Source organism: Saccopteryx leptura, chromosome 5, assembly GCF_036850995.1.
Source record: "Saccopteryx leptura isolate mSacLep1 chromosome 5, mSacLep1_pri_phased_curated, whole genome shotgun sequence".
NCBI classification, from domain to species: domain Eukaryota; kingdom Metazoa; phylum Chordata; class Mammalia; order Chiroptera; family Emballonuridae; genus Saccopteryx; species Saccopteryx leptura.
The window spans coordinates 50,658,264-50,672,054 of NC_089507.1; the positions used below are offsets into that span (position 1 = coordinate 50,658,264).

Genomic DNA, 13,791 nt, shown 5'->3' on the forward strand with positions numbered 1-13,791 from the left:
CATTGTTATGCTAATGTATCCTGTCCCTCTGCCAGCATCTTCTCCTAACCTTGAAGATAAATACACTTCATAAACCAATTTATTTCTTTATATTCTCTCTTGTTATGTATATATATACATATGTATATGTATTTGTTATTTATAAAGTACATTTTCTTATTTAAAAGCATATAAAACAAAGAATTTGTGTGGTTTTGGGGGGCCAGAATGGATTAATTGCATTCCCATTAATTTAAATGGAGAAATTTGATTTGACACATGAGCAAATTGAGTCACAAACTTGACCATGAAATGAATTAAACTTGTGTGTCAAGGTACTACTGTAAGATTGTCACTAGTTGAATGGTTCAATAAGGCTTAGACCATTTCATTTCCACAGATGCAATTATAACAAGGAGAGAGAAAAATCATAAAATATACTTTATCTTAATCTTGCACTATGATATAAGAAAATTTCAATGCTTATTAATTTGAAATGTCTCTATTAGAGACTAGAGGAAACCTATCATTTTCCCAACTGGACAAAAGAAGTTTGTAGTTAGAATATTAATTTTTCAATTGTCTTAAGTATCAAATGGGAAGAAGTTATTCTCTCAAGGGAAAAAGAAATAGTGTTAAGATCATGTCCACAGACTGAACAAAGTCAAATGTCTTTTTATACTAATCATCTAACATGGTAGTGGATAAAGGTAACTTCTTGAAATTTTATATGGATATCTGAAATAATAGAAAAAGAAAGATATCACCAAAAAGAAATCTGAGCACCTAATTAAAAAATAACCAATTAGAACTGGTATATAATATTATCTTAATTAGAAAGTTGTACACCTTAATTGAAAAAACTTTCTGGCTAGTTTTGCCTCTTAGAATTCTCAATCATCAATTCACTGAATTATAAAAAGAAATATTAATTATCATTGATACAGGGACAAAAGTTCCATTAAATCACATTCCTACATATATTTAGCCCCCAGGTAATTAATGTCAGTTAATCCTGATACTTCCACCTTCCTAGAAAATGGTTGTTCAAAAATAGCCATTCATTCAATCCTGGCCATTGGTGATATGAGAAGGAAAGTCAGTTGGGATCACTGCTAGAAAATAGTTTTCTTTCTTTTAAAATAAGTTAAACTAAGAAATGGTTCCTTTTCTTTCCCTCTGGACATTGTTTGTCCCTGGGACTGCTCTAGCCATCTTGCAACTCTGAGAGGAGCCGACTAAGAAAAAAAGCTGACTTATTAAGAACAGCAAAGTAGAGATAAAGAAAGAACTTGGTTCTTATATAATACAACTGAGCTGCTATATCACACACCACTGAGACTAGCCCTGCCTTTGGTTTACTGTTATATTAAATTATTTTTTGTTTGTTTCAGTAAGTTAGAGGCTGGGTTTTTAGTTCATCATAATTTTAAAAATCAAACCAATGCACATATTTAAATGTTAATCACATAGCTTCTAACAAGAATATGAAAAATTTCTTTTGAAACCCAAAGAAGATTTAATTCAAGCTATATTATAACTCAGTATTGCTTTGGTATTAAATGCATACAGAAACACTTAAAAAGAAAATACTATAACCCACTGAAGAAACTTTTGTTTATATTTCATGCAATTTGGAAGCATCCATTACATATGCATGATATGCTAATTACAAAAGATTCCCAGTACTTTTTTGAAATCAGGTCTTCCTTTTATGCTAGGTAAAAAAAAAATAATTCTGACATTTATATATTCATTAAAAATAATTATTGAAAATTTTACTGTTTGAGAGTGGAATGTTTAATCAGACTACTCTTAGAGTATACAGTCGAGGAGGAGATGCAGACATTAAAAATATTATAAGAATATGTGTTAATTATTATGAAATGCTAGCAAAATGCAAGGTGCATATAATGGGGAAAACTTATCTAAAGAAAGACATCAGGGAAAGTTTCTCTGGGAACATTTAAACCAAAATATGAAGGATTATCTAATTAGGTAAAGCTTAGAGGAAGCAATGCATGTGGCCTGTGTGTTAGGTGAGTAGAAACTTGTCAAGTTCATATACTGAAATAAGACTAATGTAGATGAAACAATGAACATGAAAGAGAACAGCCCAAAGTCACGGCAAGGAGATATGCAAAATAATCACACAAAAATTTTTGTGTCTAAATGTGCAAAATTAGCTTTATAAATCTGGCCAATATCATATCACATAAAGTTTATTAAAGAACAATATTGTAAATATATAGAATTTTATCACATTACTCTGAATATTTTTAAAACTAGTGATTGTGAAACCTGGAAATACTTAATATTAACAGGGATACCATACAGACAAAAGGTATACAAATTATACAGATACTATCTGTGGTGATTATATGTAACATCCCGGCATGTTAACATTCTTCTGTCCTTTTCACCTGCGCTATATAGTATATAGTTTATTACCCTTAACTGCACGCTAACTTATTATTTGCTTATGTGTGTAAAGTTCACTTCTCTAAGATTGTAAGTTCCTGAAGGGCAGCGGTTTGTCTTCTGCTTCTTTTCTTATCTTTCCAAAACACCCTTGCAGAGCAGTTAGTCAGAGAATCTCTTTGACTTGAAAAATTTTAACTATGAAAATGAACCAAAATGTACCTCAGATTCATAACTTGCCAGCATTTCCCAAAATCAAGAAGAACAGAAAACAACATTTGACAAACAACAATTAAGAGAAAACCACAATAACTTCCCAGAATCAAAGAATCTCAGGTCTGAGATTTTATTTTATCCCCTGAGACTGGACAAATAGTAGCCAATGCCGTCTAACAATAAAGAGAAAAATGAGACTTCCATTAGATATTTGGTCTGCAGCTCAGGTAATGGGCAGGACTTTTATTTTTTTTCTCAAAAATGAGCCAGGCCCTGGCCAGTTGGCTCAGTGATAGAGCGTCGGCCTGGCGTGCAGGAGTCCCGGGTTCAATTCCCGGCCAGGGCACACAGGAAGAGGCGCCCATCTGCTTCTCCACCCTTCCCCCTCTCCTTCCTCTCTGTCTCTCTCTTCCCCTCCCACAGCCGAGGCTCCATTGGAGCAAAGTTGGCCCCGGGCGCTGAGGATGGCTCTATGGCCTCTGCCTCAGGCACTAGAATAGCTCTGGTTGCAACAGAGTAATGCCCCAGATGGGCAGAGCATTGCCCCCTGGTGGGCATGCTGGGTGGATCCCGGTCGGGCGCATGCGGGAGTCTGTCTGCCTCCCAGTTTCCAACTTCAAAAAAAAAATAAATTAGTTAAAAAAAAAAAAAAAAGAGAGAGAGAGAGAGAGCCAAGAATTTTCTCTTCAAATATTGACATAAGAAAAATTGGAGAGGAAAATGCTAAATGATTCCCTTTTTGTTTCTCACACCTCGCTGACTGGATCCATATTGGATCCATGCCTCCAATATCCATTCTTTCTTTCTTTTTTCTTTTTTAGTTATATGAATAGCCCAGTGGCATATGAATAAGTTCTCTTTTTAACTCAAGTACCTTTCTTTCAACTAAACCATCCTCATCCGACACAGCATAAATGCCTCTTGAGAAATCCCATTTTGCTAGTTGCCACTGAGTTTGAGAGTATATATGAGGGGGCAAAAACAGACTTAAAATAGCCTTAGTACTTGAAAACTGCTAAGCACATACTCTCCTCACAAATATTTTGTATATTTGTTCAACATTTATGGCATGCCATTCCTAAAAATATCTTTAACATTTTGTCTACTTTTTACAGACCAAATAGCTATACAAAGTGTTATTGATTACAATAAATTCAAAACTCAATAAATACCAGCTCTATTTTATGTATACAGTAGGTTTATAGTTGTGAGTTTGCAAAACACAGTTTATTTTTGTATTATTTAATTATTGTATTATTTTCCATACTGTAAACCTACTTTTGCTAAACTCTGTATATGGCAGATACCAAACAGAATGTGCTATTATTATTCAGTTTCTGGCAAACTAATTAATTAAATGGATAAATATGTATTTTAAAATGAAGTTGTTTCAGCAAGCAGCCAATATTTTTCTCTTAGCTTCCTGTATGATCGACTGGTATAAAGGTTTATATTTCAGTGGTATGTTGCAATCCAGTTAAAAGGGAGGAGCTATGATTAAGATATAAATGACTTAGATGAAAGAGATCAACAATGTTCTCATTTACAACTGATATAATCTGCATATTAAATAAACAAAATTAACATGTCCCAGAATCTTTGTCACATTGCTGAAGAGCCATATGTAAAAGAAGTAATGAGTAGGTTAGAGTGCTGCTTACAAAGAAATTTAAGAGCTTCTCATTCTTGAAATTTTCCCCTCAAAGGCTGCATTGCTTTGTCATTGACTAATGAATGAAAATATGCAACCCAATGGTTAATTCATTAGATTTATTATTTTTTCAAACAGCATTTTTTTTTTACTTTTTGAATATCTGAGTACATATTAAGTGATTCACTCATTGCTATAATAAAATCATCTAATTCCCAAAAGTCTGAAAAGTCGTACCATGTAGCTATGAAATCACATAGAATAATTGAATCTTAACTTCTGAGCTTTTCTAGAATACTTACAACTTGTATAGTTTAAGCAATGTAAGTATTAAATTTTGTATTTGTAATACCTACAATTTTATTTTTGAGTTTTATATTCCATTAGATTCTATTTTTATTTTCATAAATAGATTAACAGAAATTTACTTCTATATAGTATTATATCTGGCTACAGAAAAACTCTAAAAAGGAATTACAGAAATAAAGCTTAAAGCTATATTCATTATAATAGTCATATTTCATTAAGTATATTGTGGGATTTGAAATCTATTTTCATGTATATTCTCATTGCAGGTAAGCAGTTATATTATAGATGCAACATTAGTATATGAATCAAAGAAAATATAATTCTAATAGGTAGATTACATTGTAACTAATCTTTATTTATTTATTCTAATGTGTAGATAACATAATTGAAGCAGAGAACTACTAATACATAACCTGTTGAATGAGTACATCCTTTTTAAATGTATTCAGTCACTTATAGAAAGACAATCATGAAGATTTCTTTTGATGCTTAAATCTGAACTCAGCATTACTATGTTCCCTTGATAATCAACTGCAACTCTACCTAAACCATCCAAATTTTCTTTCTTTCTTTCTTTCTTTCTTTCTTTCTTTCTTTCTTTCTTTCTTTCTTTCTTTCTTTCTTTCTTTCTTTCTTTCTTTCTTCATTTTAGAGAGGAGAGAGAGAGGGAGAGAGAGAGACAGAGAGGAGAAAGAGACAGGGGGGAGGAGCTGGAAGCATCAACTCCCATATGTGCCTTGACCAGGCAAGCCCAGGATTTTGAACCGGCGACCTCAGCATTTCCAGGTCAAGGCTTTATCCACTGCGCCACCACAGGTCAGGCCAAATTTTCAACTAATGGAGGGTCCAGAAAGAGTCAGGACAAATAGATCCCCTACAACACAAATGGATAGATACAACACTGCTAAAAATTTGATTCAAAGTTAATAAATTCATGAATGAAGTTCTTGTTTAATAAGCTATATCATCCAAGTTACTACCATTTAGTAATATGTAGTGTTTAATGTTTTTTAAAAAGCTGTTGTCAGCAAGAGAATGATGGCAGCTGACCAGCTGAAAGAATGAGAAATGAATCGTTTTTCCAATTTTAAAGAAATAAATACTGACTAAATTTGTGCTGCCTTTTTTTTTATTTTTAGAAAGTTTTATAGACAGAGAGTGAGAGAGAGGGACAGACAGGAAGGGAGAAAGATGAGAAACATCAATTCTTTGTTGTGGCACCTTAGTTATTCATTGATTACTTTCTCATACATGCCTTGACCGGGGGGCTATAGCAGAGCCAGTGACCACTTCTTCAAGCCAGTGACCTTTGGGCTCAAGCCAGGGGTCATGTTTGGGATCCCACACTCAAGCCAGTGACCCCATGCTCAAGCCAGCAACCTCGAGGTTCCTAAACTGGGCCGCCCATGTCCCAGTCTGATGCTCTATCCACTGTGCCACTGCCTAGTCAGGCAATTATTGCTGCTTTTATTGAACCAAGAGGTAAACCCAAAACACAGGAACAGTCTTAAGCAAAATGTAGTTGCCTTCAAAAAGATAACTCATGAAAGGCAAGGAATATTAGTATGTGTTTACTTCTAAGGACATATTACTTGAGTTAACTAAAAATGTGAAAAGGTGAAGGTACTTGTCTCAATCATTTTATCTGATAATATCTCAAGTACCCAATCATAATATCCCATGAGTTAATATATTCTTAAAAGTAATACAATATATAAACAATGAGTAAAGAATTGCTCTTTTGTCTACCTTATCAATAGCAAAATAAAGACTAATACTACCTAAAGCAACCCAAGTTTGATATTGTAAATGAAGGTATAATCAGAGACCAGTTAGCATCAAAGAGAGAGATGATAATGGAAGTAAGAATGATAAGTGGTAGGGAAGGTAAGTAGTAGGGTCATGATGGGACAGGAAATGCCTCATAACCTTAGGAAAAAGATGTAGTTTCGAGGCGGCGTCTGTGCAAATTGTCAATTCCAATCTTTAACAGGTCTCTACAACTTGTTCAGGTCTACACGCATGACTGAAACCATAAGTTCAGTGTGAACAATAGGAGCAACATAACTGACCTGACTTTTAATCTATTTTTAGAAAGTTTTATCAAGATGAAACTGTAGATTCTTGCTTTGTATCACTTCTCTTAAGATTTGACACTACATAGTACACAAAGGCCTCAATAATTTAAAATACTTAAGACTGTTCAGGTTTATTTGGCTGATTATACAAGAATCTCTCAATGGGTCTAAGGGGACAGATAAAACAGGTAAGGTAGTTTTTGATACCTTGTAGATCTAAAAATTAACTGGATTTCCCCCCATTTTTGCTTACAGTAGTATCTAGCCACTACACCCTGTTGTGCATTGGATTTCTTTTCTATTTTCAGAGGTTAATTCTTGCAAAACTACTCTACCACATTTTACCTTTTGGGATGTGTGTTCAAGATTGGTTGACATTTTAGTATTTAAGCCATTATATTTTAGATAGTACAAAGAATTTTTCAAATGTTACATTGATAGTTTTTTAAGTTATATAATTTGAAACTTGCATTAGTCATTCCATATATTATATTCTAGAATAAATAAAATGGTATCTGGAACAGACTTGATAACTTTGAACTACATGAAATTTCTAGTATTCAGCCATTTTTAACCTGAAAAAGATAGATTTCATATGGTCCTACTAGTAGATTGTGCTACTGTATATTTTCTATAGTTATATTTTAAATTAATATATTTTTATGTTCTATAAAATATCCAAGGTGTGGGCTGCTCTCTTTATCTAATGATAATGTAGTATAAATGTTGTATCTTTTAAAGTAGACTGTTTCAAATTTTGAGCAATAATAAGCAATTAATTATAAAATCTTAAAAACTTTGCAATATGATTTCAAGACATGTTAATATATTTTAAATACTGGAAACTGTAGAGAGTCAGGTAACAGTTAAAGCTTACTTATATACATTGTTGGAAGAAAATATAATGTACAGAACCCAATGCAAATATTTCTGATTTGTCTTTGAGTTGGTTTTTGAATCAGGAGTTTGAATATAAGCATTACTGAAAAGCTAAGGGTTCAAATGTTTCATAATAAATAATAAATCCATATAGTGATTATATGACTCAACAGTGTGAAAACTTTCTGCTTTTAGTCCCCAAATACCCATTCACCAACACAACCCAAATCACATAATACTCCAAGACACAATATTCTTTTTAAACACTACTGCAAATAACTATTTGAAGCAAAGCAATCTTATTTTGGTTTCAAATATTGGTTTCCATGCTGTCTTTCTACATGTGTTGAATAGTTTTAAGAGGTCCTTTTTAGGTCTTCACAAGACTTATTAAACACCATAGAAAACTTTTTTAGTATTTAGTGTTTTAAAAATACATTTCATTTATATGTGGAATCGAACACAATAAACTGAGGGACTAAATAGAATCAGAGGCAGGGTCGCAGGGAACAGATGGACAACTGTCAGAGAGATGTGGGGATAGAATCAAAAGAAGGTGAAGGAATTAGCCAAGTTATAGACACATAACACATAGATACAGATAACAGGGTAGCAGTTCCCCAGAGGAAAAGGGGGTATGGAGGTAGGGAGCAGGAGAATAAAGGAGGTAAAAAAAAAATACATTTCACAAATTTATCTTGCAGATAAACAAAAGTGCACTGCAGAGTGTTATAATATAAACTAAAAGCCTATTGTAAAGCACAGCCAGTAGTTACTACTACCAGCATTATCATCAAATCCAAGTATAAAATAAATGAATTGAATTAGAAAAAGGTTTTGGAAAAAAGTACAAAAACTTTATGCATCACATTTATAATTCACATCCATTTGCTTGTTTAGTTATTTATTATGTTTCTGTCTTTAAAATGTAAACATCATAAAAGTAGAGAATATGTTTTATTTATATGTGTGTCTATATGTGTATTTATGTGCATATGATATGTGTATATATACATATGTAATATATATTCCCAACACATGTGTGTATAATGTATATAGGTATATATAATAATTATGTGTATGTGGTGTGCTACCAGTACACTATCAGCTAGAATAATAAGCATTTGTTGAATTAATGAATAAATGAAACTTAAAAGTCTAGTCTATAAGTACTTATCTGCTGCTCTCATCACTTCTACAATAAATTCCCATCATATGTTTACTTGGAATGAATTCTCTCCACTGTTCAGCTTTTTATTTACCTTTTGAATTACTCCACCTCAAATATATCATAGGCTTTCTTGAATAAATATGTAAAAAATTAAATTATTTATTTACTCTTAACCTTTCCTCTTCCTCATCTTCTGTTCTTTGGCTCTAGGCATATTTTATTGAATATTTTCACATAAATGTTGAGAGTCTATAAGGGGCCAGGCATTGTGTTTGGCACTGGGGATACATACATTAAGCACTCTGCTTAGCTAAGAAGGTATAATTGAAAACAAATAATTAACCATACAGAATAGTGCCAACAGAAGTATATACAATGTGTTATGTAGGTTTGAATAAGATGGCTGGGTTTAAGAAATAATTAAGGTACAAGATGTGAAGGTAGGAGAAAATTTTCACAATTAACTTTGATTAGAATCTTGAAGGATGATTATAGTGTCTTACCGAATATGAGAAGGACTGTTCACTGTAGGCAGAATATATATACTGTATATAGGTATATATATAGGTGGTGTTCCTGCCACTCTATTCCTTTAGGTCTGCAACTGTACCCAGAAGGCAACTAAACCATCAACCTGCTTTGATGGTCCATCCTATCATTCCAAATTACAAATTTCATCATGTCTTCCTTTTGTTTAACTTTCACTCAACTCTTCTAATGTAGTTCAAAGATTTTAATGTGGTATAAAAGACCTTTCTCTATTTTTGCTTTTATTTTAAGTGAGAGTTGCTGAGAGAGTAAGATAGACTCCCACATGCACCCTGACAAGATCCACACAGCAACTCCTGTCTGGGGCCAATGCTTGACTCAATCAAGCTACTGGCTACAGGAGAAGAAGTGGGAAAGAAGGGGAAGACAGAGGGAAAGAGAAGCATATGGTTGCTTCTCTTGTGTGCTCTGACTGGGAATTGAACCTCGGACATCTGTACACCAGGTCGACACACTATGCACTGAGCAAACTGGCCAGGGCCTAAAAGACCTTTCTTTTTTTTCTTTTTTTTTTTTTTCTTTTGAAGCTGGAAACGGGGAGAGACAGTCAGACAGACTCCCGCATGCGCCCCACCGGGATCCACCCAGCACGCCCACCAGGGGCCACGCTCTGCCCACCAGGGGGCGATGCTCTGCCCCTCCGGGGCGTCGCTCTGCCTTGACCAGAGCCACTCTAGCGCCTGGGGCAGAGGCCAAGGAGCCATCCCCAGCGCCCGGGCCATCTTTGCTCCAATGGAGCCTTGGCTGCAGGAGGGGAAGAGAAAGACAGAGAGGAAGGAGGGGGGGGTGGAGAAGCAAATGGGTGCTTCTCTTATGTGCCCTGGCCGGGAATTGAACCTGGGTCCCCCGCACGGCAGGCCAACGCTCTACCGCTAAGCCAACCAGCCAGGGCTAAAAGGCCTTTCTTAATCTGACTGATCACTTCAGTTTCACCTGATAATTTCCAATAGCTATTTGTGAGTATATTTCAAGTCTCTTGACCTTTGCAAGGACTAGAATACCTCTTTCTTTCTTCATTCTTCTAATTTCTACTTTTTAAAACTAAACAGTAATTATATATTCAGAAAAGCTTTTATGAGATCAAGTGGACACTTCCATAACACCTTGTTTATACTTCTTTTTTTACATTTATTAGCATGTGCTTATTGATTTGCTTCTTGCCTCTGAGGTCTCTACTTGCTGGTAACCACATTTCTTATCTCTGCCTCACAGTAGAGGGAATCAGATATTGGGACTAGTAAAAAAACAAAAAAACAAAAAAAATTATACTCTGGAATAATTTAAATGTTCCTCTAGGATTTCTTAAGAAAGTTAACGTTCTTCATGTTATCTAGCCATTAATTCTTTAGAAAACATGAAATTTAAATTTTCTAAAGAATTTTAAGGCTATCTAGTGCAATGTTAAAAAAAATATTTTTGACCATGACTCACAATAAAAAATGTTCTATATCACAGCTTAGAGCACACACATAATCATATATCTGAAACAACAGTTTCACAAAATAATACTTTCACTTACTGCTTTAGTACTTAGGATATAGTAAAAATATAACAAAAATCAATATTGGATAGTATTTTATTATTATTTAATACACAAAAAATAAAAACTAAATTTAATAGTATCAAATAAACCAAAAACAGCTTTGTGCTTATCAACAAAAATGATTTCAGGTCCCATTAATGATGACAACCTCTCCCCTAGTTATTTTATTGTGAACTCTTCCCAGTCTTATGACTAAAAAAAATAAAGTCTTGAGAGGTAAACTGTTCAAACAAAGAGTGCAAAGCTGGATCTAAACTCATCTAAATCTCATGCTAGTACTCCTTCCACTATATCACAAGGAGAAAGACATAACTTTTTAAAACATTTTTAAAGATCTATTGATTTTTAGACAAAGAGATTAAGAGAGAGAGAGAAAGGAGAGAGAGAGAATATGAATTTGTTGTTCCACTTTGTTATACATTTATTGGTTGAATCTTGTGTGTGCCCTGACCAGAGATTGAACTGACAATCTTGACATATCAGGATGATACTCTAACAAACTGAGAAACCCGGCCAGTGCAAAGAGAGATATAATGTCTGCTAAGAAGGTTTCCATATCTAACTCCTACTCTTTAAGACTATATCCCTTGGGTAAAATACCTTTACTAATTAATTCAGTTAATAATCTTTTAATCTTATCTCTATGGCACAATCCATAGTTTTTTACAATATCTGTGCTAAAAATAATACTGATCTGGAATGCAATTAAAAAGTATACTTAGCCCTGGCCGGTTGGCTCAGCGGTAGAGCGTCGGCCTGGCGTGCGGGGGACCCAGGTTCGATTCCCGGCCAGGGCACATAGGAGGAGCGCCCATTTGCTTCTCCACCCCCCCCCCTTCCTCTCTGTCTCTCTCTTCCCCTCCCGCAGCCAAGGCTCCATTGGAGCAAAGATGGCCTGGGCGCTGGGGAAGGCTCCTTGGCCTCTGCCCCAGGCGCTAGAGTGGCTCTGGTCGCGGCAGAGCGACATCCGGGAGGGGCAGAGCATCGCCCCCTGGTGGGCAGAGCGTGGCCCCTGGTGGGCGTGCCGGGTGGATCCCGGTCGGGCGCATGCGGGAGTCTGTCTGACTGTCTCTCCCCGTTTCCAGCTTCAGAAAAATACAAAAAAAAAAAAAGTATACTTAAAATCCTCAGAACTATAAACTGGATTAAAGCTGATGAATACAGGAATTTCATGTCTTCAATGATACTTTGAGTGGAAAAATGAATGAGTAGAGATGATGTCATAAATTGGGAAGAGAAGAACCAGGTTGATAGAAAAACGATATCGCAGAAATCTGAAAAGAATGAAAACAACAGAACTCTTTGCTCACTATTTTTTTTAAACTAAAATTGTTAGCCCATCATATTTGTATGAAAATTTGTTCAATATAACGGGTAGTATTTTCCACTGCATGTTTTATCTTACTTTCTGTCCTTGTCTTGATAAACAAGAAATACACTTGCTTATATTTAGTAAGGACTTTAGATAATATGCTACATCATGCTCTCATGCAAGGGTCCATAGGAGGAAGCTTTGTCCATGACACCATTCTTCCTCAGGCTCATGCTGTTATTTAAAGGGCAAGAACACCCATCATTTAATGTCAGACCCTTCAGGCTTCAAGTACTATATTTAATTAAAGACAAAATCAAATAATTGCACAATTATAATTATCATAAAATCATGAATAAATTTGACACATTAATGCAGAACATATGGGAAATTGGTGTCTATTCAGAAGTCAAGAACCCCATTGTGAAGCAATGTTTGATTAAGCAGGAGTTTGAATGAAATCACTCTAACCAAATATGTTATTCATTTCCGAGTCTGTAAAACAATAGCCTGAAATTGCCTAAATATAAATATATACAAATTCTTTACCTTAGATTCATAATTGATCAATTATCTTAAAATTCAATTATGATAAATGTTACAGAGTCTAGATTTTTGTTAACTTAGTAATTTTTAGCTACAAAAAATTTTAGTTTTAATCTTTTCACTCATGATATATACAATATTCTTGTTGCTACCATACTTTGTATTAGAGTTTAAAAAAATTCTAATAGACTCTGCTCTTACATTTATATTTAGTTTTCTGAGAATGTTTTCATAAATAACATGACAAACATTTATACCAAACTATTTATTATGCTAGAAAAATTTAATAAATTCTATCAAAAATTTTACTTTATGAAGCATGTTTTTCTAAATGTTTAAATATAATATAGTTAATTTATTACTGCATATAATTTCTATTTCTATTACTTAGAAGGAAAGGACTGACTACATTGGTTTCTGTTGTTAACAAAAAACTCTTACATTTAAAAACAGCAAAATAAAACTTTAACACAAAATACAACAACACATGAAAAACTCTTATTTTTATAGCACTTTCTAACAGCCAACATCTGTCCAGCCTATCGCAGGAGTTGTGAACCTCTGTCCCTGTTGATAACCCGGACTGAGAAAAGCCTCAAGAGTACTTACGCATACATCATGGACCCAGCACTGGGGCAGCCTCTATCCAGTCACCATCTGATCTATATCAGCCAGGTCAGGACTGGGAAGCTGGAAAATAATGACAGTCATTGGCAACAAGAAAGGCAACAAGTCTGACAGGTTTAGTGACTGAGGTCTGCAGCCGAGATATAGTCTGATAAGAACATGATCAATGTTGTGACAGCTGGTCCTACAGAGAAGCTCAAGCAGTCAAGGGCACAAAACGTGCAACTGGTGATGATTCATAAGGTCATACTTTTCCGGTTGGGGAGGTATGATCAGCACTGAGGTGTGGCCCCAATTTGTTTTCAAAAAACAACAACAAAACATTAGAATACATTGATGGCATTTATTCTTCATTGGAATTGTATGTCTCTTCCCTTTAAGAGAGCCGTGAGGTATGACGGTGCAGGAAAGACCTGGACTACAGGCCAGAGTGCTTGTTTTCACATCATGTAAGAGAGCTGCTTAGCTCATTGGGACTTACCTTTCTCAGAAAGAAAAATGGCAGGGCTG

At 34.7% G+C, this 13,791-nt stretch overlaps 1 protein-coding gene across 1 annotated transcript in view; it reads right to left on the reverse strand.

Annotated features, from left to right (window-relative positions):
• Window positions 1–13,414, reverse strand: part of TMPRSS11F (transmembrane serine protease 11F) — a 70,254-nt gene extending 56,840 nt beyond the window's left edge. The window contains exon 1 of the mRNA XM_066384823.1: window positions 13,264–13,414. Coding sequence (XP_066240920.1) covers window positions 13,264–13,274 — 11 coding nt within the window. The 5' untranslated portion in view covers window positions 13,275–13,414. The remainder of the gene's footprint in view (window positions 1–13,263) is intronic.
• Window positions 13,415–13,791: the final 377 nt, after the last annotated feature.